The 16,735-nt window shown below is 39.4% G+C and overlaps 1 protein-coding gene across 1 annotated transcript in view; it reads left to right on the forward strand.

Annotated features, from left to right (window-relative positions):
- The window catches only part of AHRR (aryl-hydrocarbon receptor repressor), a 261,401-nt gene that overhangs the window by 23,783 nt on the left and 220,883 nt on the right, over positions 1-16,735 (forward strand). The window contains exon 3 of the mRNA XM_043978783.1: positions 7,192-7,373. Within this exon, the coding sequence (XP_043834718.1) occupies positions 7,192-7,373 (182 nt within the window). The remainder of the gene's footprint in view (positions 1-7,191; positions 7,374-16,735) is intronic.

Consider the following 16,735-nt stretch of genomic DNA (forward strand, 5'->3'; position numbering starts at 1 on the left):
AAAAAGCATCTTATTTTGAAAAATACATGACTCGCTTGCCAAGTGGAGAAAAGTGGCAGCCAAAGGTGTTTAACCCAGATCCTCTGACTTCTGTATCACGCACTATTGGTTGATTCTGCTTGATCCCGGTGCAGTACTTCCTAGTTAAGGATCTGCAGACCAGACTTATATTCATTTATTAATTTGTTTGTTTCTTCATTTGTGCATCTATTCATCATCCATTCATCCATTTATTTATCTCTTCATCTACTTATCTATTTATCCATTCATTCATCCATTCATTTGCTTTTAATTTTTTTTTTTTTTTTTTAGTGAGGCAATTGGGGTTAAGTGACTTGCCCAGGGTCACACAGCTAGCAAGTATCAAGTGTCTGAGGCCGGATTTGAACTCAGGTCCTCCTGACTCCAGGGCCGGTGCTCTATCCACTGCACCACCTAGCTGCCCCTTCATTTGCTTTTTATAACTATCATCTTCCAAGACGATGAACATATTGGTAAAATCTTGCAGAGACAGATGAATGAAGATGATGAGCAACAGAGAGTAAAACCAGTTTACAGAAAGATGGGTGTACTACCCAAGTGGGCACAGTCATCTCAAGGGCATTTAATGATGAAAAGTAAGGAGTTATCTCTAAGCTTACAATTTCTTTATTATTATCATAATTATATTAGCACAGTTGTACAATGTGGAAAGAACTTTTACAAAGATCTCAGTTGATAATTGTTTGCATAGTGCTTTAAGAAGCACTTTCTGCACCTTCTCAGGTGAGTTGGACAAACATGATTCTCATTTTACATATGAAGTTCTTAGGGTTTCAGTAACTTACTCATAATCCCATAACTAGTAAAGGTCTCAGTCAGAATTTGAAGTTGTTTCCTGATTCTGGCTTCCAGCACCTTAGCTTCTATGGCACAACAACATTGGGCAAGTAATATTACCTCTGTTTTTTTGTGTTTGTTTGGTTTTTAGTGAGGAAATTGGGATTAAGTAACTTGCCTAAGGTCACACAGCTAGTAAGTGTTAAGTGTCTGAGGCCGGATTTGAACTCAGGTCTTCCTGACTCCAGGGCCGGTACTCTATCCACTGCACCACCTAGCTGCCCTACCTCCGTTTTTATGAATGAGGACAGTGTGGCTCCGAGAGGTTCAGTGGCTTGCTAAATTATTACTGGTAAATTGTTATTTTTATTTAATTATTCCAATAACAACAACAACTACCATTTACATAGTGCCTACTGTGTTCTAGAAGCTGTCCTAAGTCCTTTTTTGGGGGGGGGGCAGGGCAATGAGGGTTAAGTGACTTGCCCAAGGTAACACAGTAGGAAGTTTTTGAGACTGAATCGAACTCCGGTTTTCCTTCTTTCCAGCTCAACACTCTATTTGCTGTGCCACTTCCTGCTTCAGAGGTCAGAGTAAGGACTTGAAGCCCTGGCTTCAATTTCTTAGGCCAGTGTTCTTTCTGTTACCACAGGCTGCCCCATTACCACTGAGAGATGATACCTTAGACCTGGCACCCAGTTAGAATTTTCTACAAGCCCTCCAAATCTCAGGCTCAAGAAACATTCTTAAAAGGTTATAAAGAAATTGAAATCTCTTCTGTAAAAGCATTTCATGCTCTGAATGACACCCTTGTTCACAGGTTGAATCAGTGGGGTATCATCACCAGTTACCAGGTAGGAAAGGTGGTAAATATTTATTACAAGATGTTAATTCTTACTTCCTCGGGGTGAACTTTACAATTAACTCTTTAGCTATAGGGAAACTTTGCTATCCTCAAATAAGTTCTGAAATGATGTGCTACTCAAGATATCAAAAGAAGATAACAACCTAGCATAAAACAAACCATTCCAAAATTGTGTATTCATTGTGTTGTGCTCTGTAAGCCATGGGTGAATGTGTGAAACTTCCCAGACATTGGCATTTTCCATTCACCAGAGACTTCATTTTTATTATTTAGTCAACCACCACACATTTATTAAGCACCTACTATGTTTTGGGGTATTGTGGTAGGCAGTGGGGATACAGATACATAAAATGAAACACTCCCTGTCTTTTTTTTTTTTTTTTTTTGCGGGGCAATGGGGGTTAAGTGACTTGCCCAGGGTCACATAGCTAGCTAGTAAGGATCAAGTGTCTGAGGTCGGATTTGAACTCAGGTACTCCTGAATCCAGGGCCGGTGCTTTATCCACTGTGCCACCTAGCCGCCCCTCACTCCCTGTTTTTTAAGGAACTTTGATTACTTGAAAGGTCCACAACAGTGAGCACAACTGAAAACAGCCAGCCAGTCCTTATTCTCTCAAATCCTAGGTTATTTGTTTCAGCAGCACCTACTAGGAGGGAATCTGGCCAACTTCATCAGAAGAGATCAGCTTCATGAGCCTTGAACAACTGTGTAGAGGATGGATTATGTTCAGAAATAGATACAAAATTGTTCTGTGGCTTCCTGATTTAGTAATTGGCTTTCTCCAGCTCTGCACTGCTTCTCCCTTTGAAATAGTGCCTTTGAAACAGTGAAATAGTGCCAAGATACTTAGAAAACGTTGACCGCTCAGTTAATTGTATTGGCTCATACAGATCTTTTACTTTTTCCAATTTGCATTGGGTCAGGCATTAAAGGCATTTTTTGTTTTTTCATTAGATGAAGTTTGTACTCCATACTATCAGAAGGCTTCTAAAATACAATTATTTTTGTGATGCCACTTATGTAGGCATTGTTATCATTGTTATGATCATTACTATTACTAATAATGTAAGCTAATATTGATGTAGTGCTTTAAGGTTTACAAAATTCCCAACAAAATTCCTCAAAAGTACAACTCTGTGAGGTTGGCGCCATTATTAACTCCTCATTTACAGAGGAAGAAACAGAGTGAAAAAAGGGTCTTACTTGGGATCACACAAGTATCATCATCCAGACTTCCAGTCCAGTTGTGTTATCCAATATGCCAATGTGTAGTAAAAGCGGGGAGCGGGGATAGGGGGACAGCTAGGTGGTACAGTGGATAAAGCACCGGCCCTGGATTCAGGAGAACCTGAGTTCAAATCCGACCTCAGACACTTGACTCTTACTAGCTGTGTGACCCTGGGCAAGTCACTTAACCCTCATTGCCCTACAAAAATAAATAAATAAATAAACAAACAAACAAATAAAGACATAGAAAAGGGGGGTGGGGCGCATGGCCCTGGAGAACGGAGATGTTTGAGTTCAAATACTGTTTTTTGTTGCGGTGGTTTTGTTGTTTCTGTCATGTCTGACTCTTCATGACCGTTTTTGGAGTTTTCTTAGCAAAGATACTGAAGAAGTTTGCCCTTTTCTTCTGTAGCTCATTTTATAGATGAGGAAACTGAAGTCAACACGGTTAAGTGACTTGCCTAGAGTCACACAGCTAGTAAGTGTCCAAGGCCAACTCAGGAAGATGAGTCTTTTTGACTCCAGGACTGGTACTCTATCCACTATGGCACTACCTAGCTGCCAAATCCTGGCTCTGACAATTACGAGCTGGGTGATCCTGGGCAAGTTACAACTTCTTGGAGACTCAGTTTTCTTGGTATGTGAAATCACAGGGTTGTTGTGGAGCTCATATTAGATAATGGAGGTGAAGTGTTAGATACATGGCACCATTAGCATGGTACACTCTTATACAATGCATTGTACTCAAAAGAGATGTGCTGATTGATTCATTGTACGGACTGTGACGCCCAGTTGTGTCATAGCTCAGCTTGCTGTTGAACTATGGCCAACATTTCTTCAGATTTAGAATATTTTTCATTGTTGTGCTTTCATTGTTCAGTTGAGTCTGACTTTTTGTGACTCCATTTGGGGTTTTCTTGGCAGAGATATTGGAGTTGTTTGCCATTTCCTTCTCCAGCTTATTTTATAGATGAGAGAACTGAGGCAACCAGAGTTAAGTGACTTGCCCAGGGTCACATAGCTGGTAAGTGTCTAAGGCCAGATTTGAATTCAGGAGGATAATTCTTAATTGATTTCAGGCCTGGAAATCTATCTCCTGCACCACCTAGTGGTCCTCACTGTGGCCCTGACTAATTACCAACTTGTTTTGCATACAGTAAGTGCTCTGTAAAAGTCTATTCACAAATAAGTACAGTGATGCCCCATGAGGCTATTGAAAGATCATTTTGTACTTTCATTCACCAAATGTACCAACTCCTTCCCTTCCTTGCAGTTGCTGTACCTGCAGTGGCATCTCCTCTAACAAGTAGTGAAATGAGTGGGGCCATTTCCTTCCCCTTCTCCAAACTGCAGAGATCTCATCATTTTCTTCTCTTTCATCCCCGTAGTTTATTCTCTTGCTCTGTATTGATGGTCTGTTGCTTGCTTGTAATATCTTCCATTGTCATTTTTAATCTCATTAATTCTTCTCTTTGTCACATTTTTCCTTCTTTCTGCTTTCTTTTCTCTTTTCTCTCTTTTCTATGCAGCCAAGGGTCTCGTGTCAATAAAGGGGGTCCTTTCCCTCTAGCCATTGAACCAACTAATCACATGTTCTGTATAATCTTCAGCTTCCCCCCCCAGTTAGCAAGCATTTGTTTTTTTCTCCCTCCCATCCAATCCCCATTGTAAAGAAAAAATAACCCACAAAACCCTTGTAACAAATATGAATAGTCAAGCAAAACAAATTTTCATGGTGGCCAGGTACAAAAATTTGTATCTCATTCTGCCCATTAAACCCATCATCACCTCTTTGCTGGGAGGTTGGTAGCATAGTTCATCATCAATCCTCTGAAATTGTGGTTGGCTATTTCACAGATCAGAGTTCTTCCAGGTTTCATAATCATTTGTCTTTATGGAGTTGCTGTTGTTGTATAAATTGTTCATTAGGTTAATCTTGAGCTGTTCAACATAATTTGAACAACTATATTTGTCATTGCAGTTTATTTATTTTTGCTGGGCAATGGGGGTTAAGTGACTTGCCCAAGGTCACACAGCTAATAAGTGTCAAGTGTCTGAGGTCGGATTTGAACTCAGGTCCTCCTGAATCCAGGGCAGGTGCTTTATCCACTGTGCTACCTAGCTGCCCTTTATCACTGCAATTTAGAGATTTTCTCTGCTCTCACGAATAAGTTTTATTTTTCTACCAGATTTATGGTTTGGAAGCTATTCTCAATGCTTGAGGAGATAATGTTCAGAAAACTGAGTGTTGCTATACTTGGGTTAATGAGGATAGCTAACAGCAATATATCAGCAGCTATAGGGAATCAATCTGAGAGAACAACAGAATTGTAATTATGGTGGGATGGGTCCTGACTGCTGCAGAGTACTAATTTTAGATTCACTGGCAATTTTTCCTGCCCTTCAGCAATATAGAAACAAAGGAGCTAACCTAGTGCATACTGAGTAAGAATAATTAGCTAAGATAGGAAGCTAGCAGATATCTGCCCAAGATGAGCTTCCCTGCCTGCCTTCCTCTCCATGTGGTAGCCTCTCCAAACACAGCCTCTTGCCCTAACTTGAGGGTGTCCATAGGATCATAGACCCAAAGCTTGAATGAACCTCAGAGACCACCTCGTTCAACCCTTTAATTTTACAGATGAGGAAACTGAGGCTCAGGGAGATTAAGCAATTTGTACAGTCATCTAAGTAGTAAGAATGAGAAGAAAGAGTTTAACCTAGGTCCTTTGACTTCTGAATGAGTGATATTTCCACTGTACCATGCACTATTCATTGGTGCTGCTTGACCCAGGTGCAGTACTTCCTAGTTAAGGATCTGCAGACCAGACTTGTATTCATTTATTAAATTGTTTGTTTCTTCATTTATGCATCTATTTATTTACTTATTTACTTACTTTTTACAACTATCATCTTCCAAGAAGAGTTGAGGCAGCTTATAAGTTAAAATGTTATGCAAAATAAGATATTTAAGGATAAAACAGAATAGAGTCACTTAACAAATGGAAAGAGATGCTTCAAGGCATTCAAGATGAATCACTTAATGCAACTAACTGGATATGAAATCAAGTTCTAAGTTTTCTGGCAAAAGGGGAAATACATCAAATTATGTAGTTTTCATTTTCTGAAAAGAGAAGTCTATAAACTCACTTTCAGACACAAATTTTTTCCTGAAACTAAATTCAAGAAATGTATCACATGAATCCTTTCAGAAAGGGACATTGAGTAACACAGTATACAATAGCACAAACTGTGTTTTGACAGAAGACAGAAAAGAATGTTCAAATAAACAATTCTTGTATTGGTTCTTCACCAAGGAAGTGGGTGTAGCATTGAATCAGTCAGTCAAGAAACATTTATTAAATTCCTACTATATGCAAGATACCATGCCTAGTGTTGGGATTTTTTAAAAAGTCAGAAAAAAAGGAAAAAGAGCCCCTGTCCTCAGGGAGTTTACAATCTAATGGGGCAAGACAACAAGCAAAAGGAAACTGAAAAAGAGAAAGGTGCAGGGGTGGGGGCGGGGAGATATCTAGCATGGGTAGAGGGAGGGGGAGGAGGATGGTAAGGTGCAGAGGACTTTAGCCTGATGGAAAATTAAGAGATGGTTGATCAAGGTACCTTCCTTAAATGAAGGTTATAGGAGGAGCTCTATACCACCATCCTTTCCTGTTAGAGGGAGGAGGCCCAGGGGTCAGGTGTACTTATAAGGTGTGAACTCCAGGGTTAAAGTGATCATGGAGGATGTTGAGGTTCTTGGGGGCATGATGGAAAAGTCATCCTTGTAGTTCTGTTTTTCATTTTTGATAATAGGTACCTGGTCACAGTAATTAACTCATCTTGGGTGTGATTTTTGTTTCACCATCCCCAGTTTCTGCTGGCTACCTGTATTATTATAAAACTGGAGCTTTCTTTCAGGATAAACCTCAAAGACCAGGGTTTGGTTTTATTTTCCTATAGGTTTAATAATTATTCTTTTTTTTTTTTTTTTTGGTGGGACAATGAAGGTTAAGTGACTTGCCCAGGGTCACACAGCTAGTAAGTGTCAAGTGTCTGAGGTCGGATATGAACTCAGGTCCTCCTGAATCCAGGGCCAGTGCTTTATCTATTGCGCCACCTAGCTGCCCCCTATAGGGTTGATAATTAAACATATTTTTTTTTCCCTAGGGGGAAAAAAAAAAAAAGATGTTCTAAATCATTATCCCATTGTATTTGACTAGTTAATGTCTGAAAGCACATGATGAAAAGGGTGACCACTGATGCCTGGCCTGTATTCCCACAGAAGGCCCGCTGTGGGGAATGAAAAGTCCAATCCTTCGAAGAGGCACCGAGATCGTTTGAATGCGGAACTGGATCACCTTGCCAGTCTGCTCCCTTTCCCACCGGACATCATTTCCAAACTGGACAAGCTTTCGGTATTACGCCTCAGCGTCAGCTATCTTAGGGTGAAAAGCTTCTTTCAAGGTAAGACTTGTACATGTCTCTTCAGTTTGGCTGGAGGGAAAATAGATGCCAAAAGCTTCGGTAGTAGATGTGAAGGAAGAGAGATTGTGTCCCTAAAATGACCAGAGATGTTTTGGTGCCCAGGAAAGGCTCTGCCCCGGCTAGGTAGCATCAGGATGATGACCGCCGGCCTTGTGGGTCAGTTCTGTTGCATTTGTCTCTCAGCTTGGCTTTGTCTTAGGTCCTTTCCTTTTTGTCTTCTATATTTCCTCTTGGTGATTTTATGGGAGTTTGCCTGCGGAGAGTTTTGAATGCCCAAATGAGGAATTTAAATGCCGTTTTATGGGCAATGAGGATATGACAGAAGGTTTTTGTATAGAGGAGTGACATGATCATGGCAGTGCTTTAGGACGATTCACTCAAGTGTTAGCTTTTGGCCTAGATATGCTGAGCTGCTTTAAGGTGTTCTGAGGAATTTTATTTACCATATAACAAAAATCAAATGCATGTATAATAGCAGCACTTCTGCGTTTTGATCTGTTTCCATTTTTTATACTTGAGACTCCCAGGCTGTGAAATAGTCTATAAACAATAATTAAACTGGGAGAAAGGGGAAGGGCACAGGGGAAGGGAGGAAGCCTTTATTAAATGCCTACTGTGTGCCAGGCACTGTGCTAAAGCTCACTTGATCCTCACCACAACCCTGTGAGGAAGGTGTTATTATTACCCTCATTTTATAGTAGAAGAGACTGAAGAAGACAGTGGTCAAGTGACTTACCCAGGGTCACAGTAAGTATCTGAGCCCAAATTTGAATTCAGGTCTCTATGATGCCAGGGCCAGTGCTCTGACCATTGTGCAATCTAGGTGAGGACATGTGGTTTGATTAAAAAAAAAAGTAATAGTGTAGCAGCAGGTATAAACTAAGCCTTGCCTCTACTCATACTTTAGCGATCTTATTTAAGTAAGTCAGTAGCTCACTTAACCTTAGTCTCTTCATTTATAAAAGAGAATAATAATACTGCCTTATTTTATTTTTTTTGTTTTGTTTTGTTTTGTTTTGTAGGCAATGGGGGTTAAGTGACTTGCCCAGGGTCACACAGCTAGTAAGTGTCAAGTGTCTGAGGCCGGATTTGAACCCAGGTACTCCTGAATCCAGGGCCGGTGCTTTAACCACTGCGCCATCTAGCTGCCCCAATACTGCCTTATTTTTACCTCAAAAGGGTGTTATGAGGAACAAATGAGCATTTCTGTGAGAGCACAACACATAGTTAATACATTATGATGATGAAGTATCTTGACAAGCAAGAAGCATATTTTTTTTTTCACACCTGAGAGCGGCATGACCATCCTGTGGTTAGCTGGGCCATGAAACATGGGAAGATGTTTGTCATGGAAAGGGACAGATATGCCTTCAGAGTAGCTGAGTGATTCCCAGAAGAGCTGGAACTTTCTGACAGGGTGGCTTCTGAAAGGGCTGGGTGCTATGCTCACTATTGACCGTGCCTACCTCATCTTCCCAGATAACTTGGTCCAAGGCCACAGCCCTACTTCTTGCTTAACTTAGGGCCTGCTCCCCTCCCTGGCCCCACAAAACTGACTATTGACTAACCTCACAAAGGCAACTGGAAGGAAGAATAGAGGCAGAATCAGAGGCAACCTGGGGAAGTGGCTAAAGCCCGGAACTGTAGTCATAGATATGAGGGTTCAAATCCTGTCTAATGTGTCTGTCTTTCTGTCTGTCTATTATCTATCATCTCTCTCTCTCATCTCTCTTTATCTTTATAGTATTTTCTTCCAGTTACATGTAAAGATAGTTTTCAATATTCATTTTATAAGATTTTGAGTTCTAAATTTTTCACCCTCCCCAAGATGGCAAGCAGTCTGATATAGGTCATATATGTATAATCACATTAAACATATTTCCACATTAGTCATGTTGTGAAAGAAGAATCAGAACAAAAGAGAAAAACCTCAAAAAAGAAAAAAAACCAGAAAAAGTAAAAATAGTATGGTTCAATTTGCATTCAGACCCTACAGTTCTATTTCTGGATGTGGAAAGCATTTTCCATCATGAGTCCTTTGGAACTGTCTTGGATCATTGTATTTCTTTTTTTTTTTTTTCTTTTTCTTTTTTTAGTGGGGCAGTTGGGGTTAAGTGACTTGCCCAGGGTCACACAGCTAGTAAAGGATCATTATATTTCTGAGAAGAACTAAATCTATCACAGTTGATCATCACACAATGTTGTTACTTTGTACAATGTTCTGCTCACTATACTTAGCATCAGTTCATGTAAGTCTTTCCAGGTTTTATGTCTCATGTATTTAAATAGCTATGTGATGCTCGGCAGTGCACTTTTCTCAGGCTCAGTTCCCTCATCTTTAACCTTCCCTTCCAGCTCTAAACTGATGATCCTATTAAGGTATAGGGTCCTATTTTTGTACTTCCTATGCTCATGAGATACTTATAAACATCTCTGAGCATCAGTTTCCTTGTGTGATGGGTGAGAGCTGAATAACTGAAAAAACAAAGGTCTGAGCTTCTGACCATATTGATTTATTAAGTAGTGTATGACCATTGCATAACAAATCTGGACCAGGCCACCTCATCTTGGCACTGTAACCCGAATGTAGGGGCAGACAGATTTATCTGCACTAAAAGAAGACAATTAACAGGAGAAACCAGGATACAATATTAGGTAATCTGATTTCTAATTGGAGGAAAGATGATGGATTTTCCAAGTTGGAAGGGGGAAATAATAAGTTTTAGTTGAATTGGGAGGGGGAGAATGCGTTTTGAGGTCTTTCTCAGAATTGGAAAATGCATCTACCTGTGTTTATGAAACAATAGATGGCTTATACTATATAGTTTCTCATAGATGATTTGCAGAAAAACAAGAAAATGGAGAAAAATACATGTGGCAGCACAAGATGGAGTCAGTGTGCATGAGATAGAATCTGATTGGTTCTCTCAGTTTCCACACCAAACCAACTCCATTTTGTAACTGGCCCCACTCTAACTCATCAGTTATGTATAAAATGGAGGCCATAATACCCAGAGCACCTACCTCACCCAGTGGTGAGATTCAAATGAAATCATGTACATTAAGTGCTTTGAAAACTTTAAAGCACTACATAAAAAATAATCTGCTTTAGTTATTGTTATTATGATAGGGGCAACCTAATGTAGTGAATAGAGAACTGGCCTTAAACCAGGAAGATCTATTTCCATATACTTCTGCTTCCCCCATCCTGAAACATTAGTGACTGTGTGATCTTGGGTAAGACAATTAACCTCTGAGGACCCTCGGCAGCTTTCTAAAATTATATGTTTCAGAGAAAGGAATGACTTGATTCAGTTAAGAGTTCTCCACTGGGGTCCAAGATAGTTCCAAAGTATTCATGATGGAAAATGCTCTCCAAATCGAGAAAAAAAAAAGCACTGTTGAATATGGATGCAGATGGAAGCATACTATTTCTATTGTTTTTGTTGTTGTTGTTTTTCTTTTTTTTGAGGTTTTTCCTTTTTGCTCTGATTCTTCTCTCGTAACATGACTAATGCAGAAATACGTTTAATGTGATTGTACATATATAACCTATATCAGATTATTTGCTGTCTTGGGGAGGGGGGGAGGGAGGGGAAGGAGGGAGAAAAATTTGAAACTAGAAATCTTATAAAAACAAATGTTGAAAACTAAAAAAAAAAAAAAAAAAGAGTTCTCCACTGGGACCTTCCTACCCTGCTAAAGTCAAGGGTGTAGTCCCTAATTCCTATGTGATTATTAGTAGGAATAACTAACACATTCAAGAGAGGCTAGAGACCAGTTGTGGAGCCCTCCTTTGCTCTTCAGCAGGTTTTCTTCTTTCTCTTGCATCCATATATTTCAGTAACACACACACTAAAGAGGAAAGTAGGCTTCTCAGAACTTTCTATGGCTAAATATTCTCGACCACTTACCGACCATTGGACAGTTGCATTTTCTTTGGTTCTGTTTCTGTATATTTCATACATAGCTTGTTTGTGTGTAACTGTTTGCTTTTTGTGTCTGTCATTAGACTGTGAGCACCAAGAGGGCAGGGGATGTCTTTTTGTTTGTTTGTTTGTTTTATTGGGGGGGGGCGGAAGAGGCAATGAGGGTTAAGTGACTTGCCTAGGGTCACACAGCTAGTAACCAACACTTAGCATGATGCCTGGCACATAGTAGGTGCTTAATAAATTATGTTTATTGACTTGCTCTTATCCTTTTTTAAACTACATATATTCCTCAGTTCTTATATCTATCCAATTTAAAGATTATTCCCCTTTAGATCCCTTAAAATTTTATTTAAATCATGTGAGATGTACGGGGTGTCCCAAAAACTTTACTGTAGTTTTGAGCTTTAATTGCTTAAAATTGCACTTGGGCTTTTGGGACACCCTGTACTTGAGTAATGTCAGTTCCTTAAGAGTGAATTTGGAGGCAGCTAGGTGGTGCAGTGGATAGAGCACCAGCCCTGGATTCAGAAGGACCTGAGTTCAAATCCGGCCTCAGACACTTAACACTTACTAGCTGTGTGACCCTGGGCAAGTCACTTAACCCCAATTGCCTCACACACACCCCCCATCCCCTCAAAAAGTGAATTTGTGTTTTCTTGAACATTGTCTTGGTGACAATTCTATTTCAATATCACTATGAAATTTAGTTTCAAATCAAAGCTTCAAGTCTAGTAAAGTTCCATTCTCTGGTACAGAGAGTCAGATCATGTCCCTTCATATGTCATTAAGTATCATTTGTTTCAACTTTTCTTCCACAGAAATTCAGTAATTCAGATGTTACTCAGATCTCCTGAATACTACTTTTACAACAGGAATTTGTTAAATCATTTTTAAAAAGCAAAAAGTGATTGAGTTGCCTAAAACCATTTGGAAAATGAGAGGCTTGGACTAGGTGGTGGCAGAAGCTTCAGTAAGACAGATTTCAGCTCAGTAGATAGAATAAATTTCTAATAATTAGAAAATGGGATGAGTTGCCTCAAGATAAAGTTGGCTTGAGTTCACCAACTTCAGAGGTATTCAGGAAAAAAATGGATGAGCACTTGGGAAAAGTGGAAAAAAGAATTATGTGTTGAGTAGGAATAGTTAGGGACTAAATGACTTCTGAAGTTTTTAAAAAAATAACTCTTAGATTAATTTATCTAGATTTTTGTCATATTTGGGAAAATGCTTTTAAAGAATAAGCTAGGGGGCAGCTAGGTAGCGCAGTGGATAGAGCACCAGCCCTGGAGTCAGGAGTACCTGAGTTCAAGTCTGACCTCAGACACTTAACACTTACTAGCTGTGTGACCCCGAGCAAGTCACTTAACCCCAATTGCCTTACTTAAAAAAAAAAAAAAGAATAAGCTAAATTTTAGTTAATTACAAACTTCCTTCAGGTTCCAGAGTAAACTGTTAAATTTAAGTGATCTTGGTGGGTAGTTACTTTCTTATTTATCACTCACTAAAAAGTGGAAATCTACTCACTTCTCTTTTGGCTTCCCTGGGCTTCATTGTGTAGCCTGCCGAGAAGCAGAGAGGAGAGATTCCTGTTTTTATGTCCTTTCCTGACTCTCTGCTGGAACTAGATTTGCATTCAGTCAAGAATTAATCTGGGGGTAGCCATTAGTCATTCCCATCTGTCTACCAATTCCATCACTTTTCAATGCTGCACAAAAACAAGAGAGACTAGAAGGGCAATTGAGTCTTAGAGCTTGGATGGGTGGGACATGGATATTTATTTATATAGAATATGCTGTTAGTGGTTGTTATCTGCCATTTTGGAGGAGAAGTTGGACAATGTTAAATGGAGGTTTTGGGCTGTTCAAGTTTAGAGACACAGGTGGTTGTAGGAAGGTGTCCTAGCTGGAAGAAGAGGCTAGAACTCTTGAGCTATGGAGAGAGATGCATAGAACTTGACTGAATACAGGAATTAACTGGGAAATTTAATAGACTGGGAAGTAGAAAATAGAAGAAAAGAAACATGAAGGAGAGAATTTAAAACTACAGAATTTAAAACTACAGAGTTGGGGGTAGGATGGAAGGCAGCTTAGGAAGAGGGCAATAGTCAGTGATTTAGGAACAATCTTAGTAATAATAAAATGTCTGCTACTATTGTGAGCAAATCTGTGGGAGTCCTTTGTGTCACTGGAATAATTTATACTGCTTGAATTTTCCTATCAAGAAAAAAACTCACCTTACTCTTCTCCTACCAAAAACTAACCCCACTCTTACTTTAATGTATAATAATTGTACACATGTAGGCTTGGGTGTCACATGATTCATAAAGATGCCATGTGGGTGGTTTAAGTTCTGGGATGTATTGGGTGGTTTGGATTTGATTTAAAGTAAAGCTCATCATGACTCTCCCCATTTTTCTCCTTCCAACAATGCTCTTTTCCTTCCACCCCTACCTCTCCAGAGTTGTCTCTTTTCTTTCCACAGTGGAGAGTTTGATTTTATTTTTTGGTTCAACCCTTGAACCCTCCTGGTGTCCTGAAATTCCCCATTTGAGTATGGCATGAATTTGAGGTGAATCCATACGTCCAGAGCAGGTCCAGTTGCTGAGGGATAAGACGGCATGGGAATTGAGGACACAGATGGGTCTTAGACATTTTAACTAAAATATTTGCTCCCATGCTCTTTTGTTGGTCATGGTGGGTAGGATTTATTTCTATGAGAAGACTAACTTAGCAATTTTTTATTCAAATCATCAAAGAGATGTCATGCTTTTCTAGGAGACTGCTATCTGGGGGGTTAGATGAGCAGTTTTATTTGCCACAGTTGTGGTTAGGCCCAGGAATCCAAGTAAGTTTCCATATGAATCTCTCATGACATAAAATGTGCAGCTGCTGCGATGAGAATTACCCTTTACCGCGATGGTTGTGAGTGAAGTTCCTCAGTAAAATTTTCTTCATTTCATGGACTTAAATTTTAGGTAAACATTTGGTAGCTGTGATTTGCAGCTGGTAGTGGGTGTATTTCCCTTGTTGGTCTGAAGGATGGGACAACGAAGGCAAACTTCCAAGTAGATATAGATAGTCTTTTATTTCTTTTTTTTTTTTTTTTTAATATTTTGTGTGTGTGTGTGTGTGAGGCAATTGGGGTTAAGTGACTTGCCCAGAGTCACACAGCTAGTAAGTGTTAAGTGTCTGAGGCCGGATTTGAACTCAGGTCCTCCTGAATCCAGGGCCGGTGTTCTACCCACTGCGCCACCTAGCTGCCCCTAGTCTTTTATTTCTTCATGTGAATTCAGTAGACATTAAATAGGCAAGGCCTATTAAACTTCTCCTCATAGAAAAGATACGGGAAAAGATCATTTTAGTAACAACATGAAAATTGCTTGCTTTGCCTTGTATAAACTATTCTTCCATTTGGTTATACATTGACCTTTCATCTAATCTCCTTCTGGAAGTTCAGAGATTGTAGGAATTAGAGAAGAAAGGGACCTTCGAAGTCATCTGGTCCAATGCTTTTATCACACAGAGGACAGCCTGAGAGATGTGAAGTGAATTGGTCCAAGTCACACAAGTAGCAAGTCCAATAGCAGATGCGCTGGAAAGCAGGTGTTTGGACTCCAAATCTGAACAAAGTTTTAATTTCCTGAGTAGCAAATAGCAATGAAGAAATCCAGACATGAAAGTCACAAGTATGTAGTAGAAAGAACACGGAGCATCGACCTCCCTGATGCCCCCACTATCACCTCCCAGCTTTCTAAGTTTGGGTGTTTATTGTTGTTTTAAGCTCTTTTTGTAGTCAGGTCACTAGATCATCAGAAAAATCATAGAATGTGAGAGCCGAATGGTCCCTTAAAGCCAATCTAGTCCAACCCCTCATTTTATATTTGAAGGAGCCAAGGTCTGGAAAAGATGAAATGACTTCCCCACGGCCATGCAGCAGAACTCACATCATCATTGAGCACTCTCTGTTCTGTACTCTGATATATACTACCTCTACTGCCCTTAGCATCCCTTTGGTTTACTAGTACTCAGTCTCTTCTGGGCCATGGGGAGACCACAGTTAGGAGGCTGCCCTGAGATAGGGAAGTACTATTTATCTTACTCAGAATGTAGATTTGCTAACTATAACCCAGGAGATAACCATTCTTTTCCTGAAAGAGTCATTCAGGCCCCTGTAGAACCTCATGTAGATCCTTATGATTCTGCCAATATTTTAGTCTCTGGCTCACCCCCAAATCAAGGATTTGGGGGATGTTAGGTACCTTTGCTTTGCACATAGGAGTGTTTATCATTTTGAAAAATGCTGTGCCCATCTTGGGATGCTTTGTATGGGAATCATCCAAACTTCCACATTTGTTCTACTATTGTTAAAGAAGCTCAAATATCCAGACTTAATAGATTTGTGCTATAATGTTGTTTTGTGCAGAAACCACTTTCCATTGAAAAGTCATCAAAAGGTATGATGTCATACAGTTCATAACCTCCCCCCACTATGTTTCTTCCTACAGTGTGAATAGTAGAGCTTATCCATGTAATTTCAAAGAGCCCAAGTATGGATTTATTTATCTTAGCATCACGTTTTGTTTTTTTCTGGACAAGAGCAAACACTGTAGTTAGAAAATGTCACTTAACGTCTCTGACTCTCAGTGTCCTCATCTGTAAGATTCAAGGTGTGGTCCTCTAAGATTTCCCCTAGTTCCTGAGCTATATAAGCGTTTGAACCTGAGGTTATTGTCAAATTGTGACCTTTTAAAAATTTATAAGTGATGGTTGTACTTATTAAAAAAATACAGATGATAATATCATGAAGAGATCTGGGATGTTTGTCAGGATTATGTCCATTCTTACTTTCAGTTGAAGAACTTTTGAGGTTTAACATGACTGACTTAATGCTAGAAATGAGAAGGGGTGGATGTTCACTGAAAAGGTTTTTTTAATGTTAATTAATAGGAAAATGTAGCAGAATGATGAATGTAGATGAAAAATGACAAATTGGATATTTTTTCCTCTTGAGTCCTCTTAAGAATAACAATCTGGAACTATTAAGATATTCACATTTACTTTAATGTAAAAACAAACAAAACTCAAACAAACCATTGGTTTAGACCTTAACGATCCACTGGTCTGATGAGGCTTACATATATAATCAGCTCCCAGAAAGGAGTGGATGCAGACAAACCTCTTTACCACTAGGTGGCCTCTCAAAGACTGATCTTTAATGTGTAATCCACTATGTTGTGATAATTACTAATATCTTAGTTTGAGATTTGTGTATGCATATGGAAACTTCATAATTTCAGTAATGACCAGGAATGTAGTATGTGAGAAGCTAGCTTCACAGATGATATAAGAATTAGATATTTCTATACCTCTATAGCAAAGTTTATCAAGATTGTTAACAGGCTTTCAAAAT

Source organism: Dromiciops gliroides, chromosome 1, assembly GCF_019393635.1.
Source record: "Dromiciops gliroides isolate mDroGli1 chromosome 1, mDroGli1.pri, whole genome shotgun sequence".
NCBI classification, from domain to species: domain Eukaryota; kingdom Metazoa; phylum Chordata; class Mammalia; order Microbiotheria; family Microbiotheriidae; genus Dromiciops; species Dromiciops gliroides.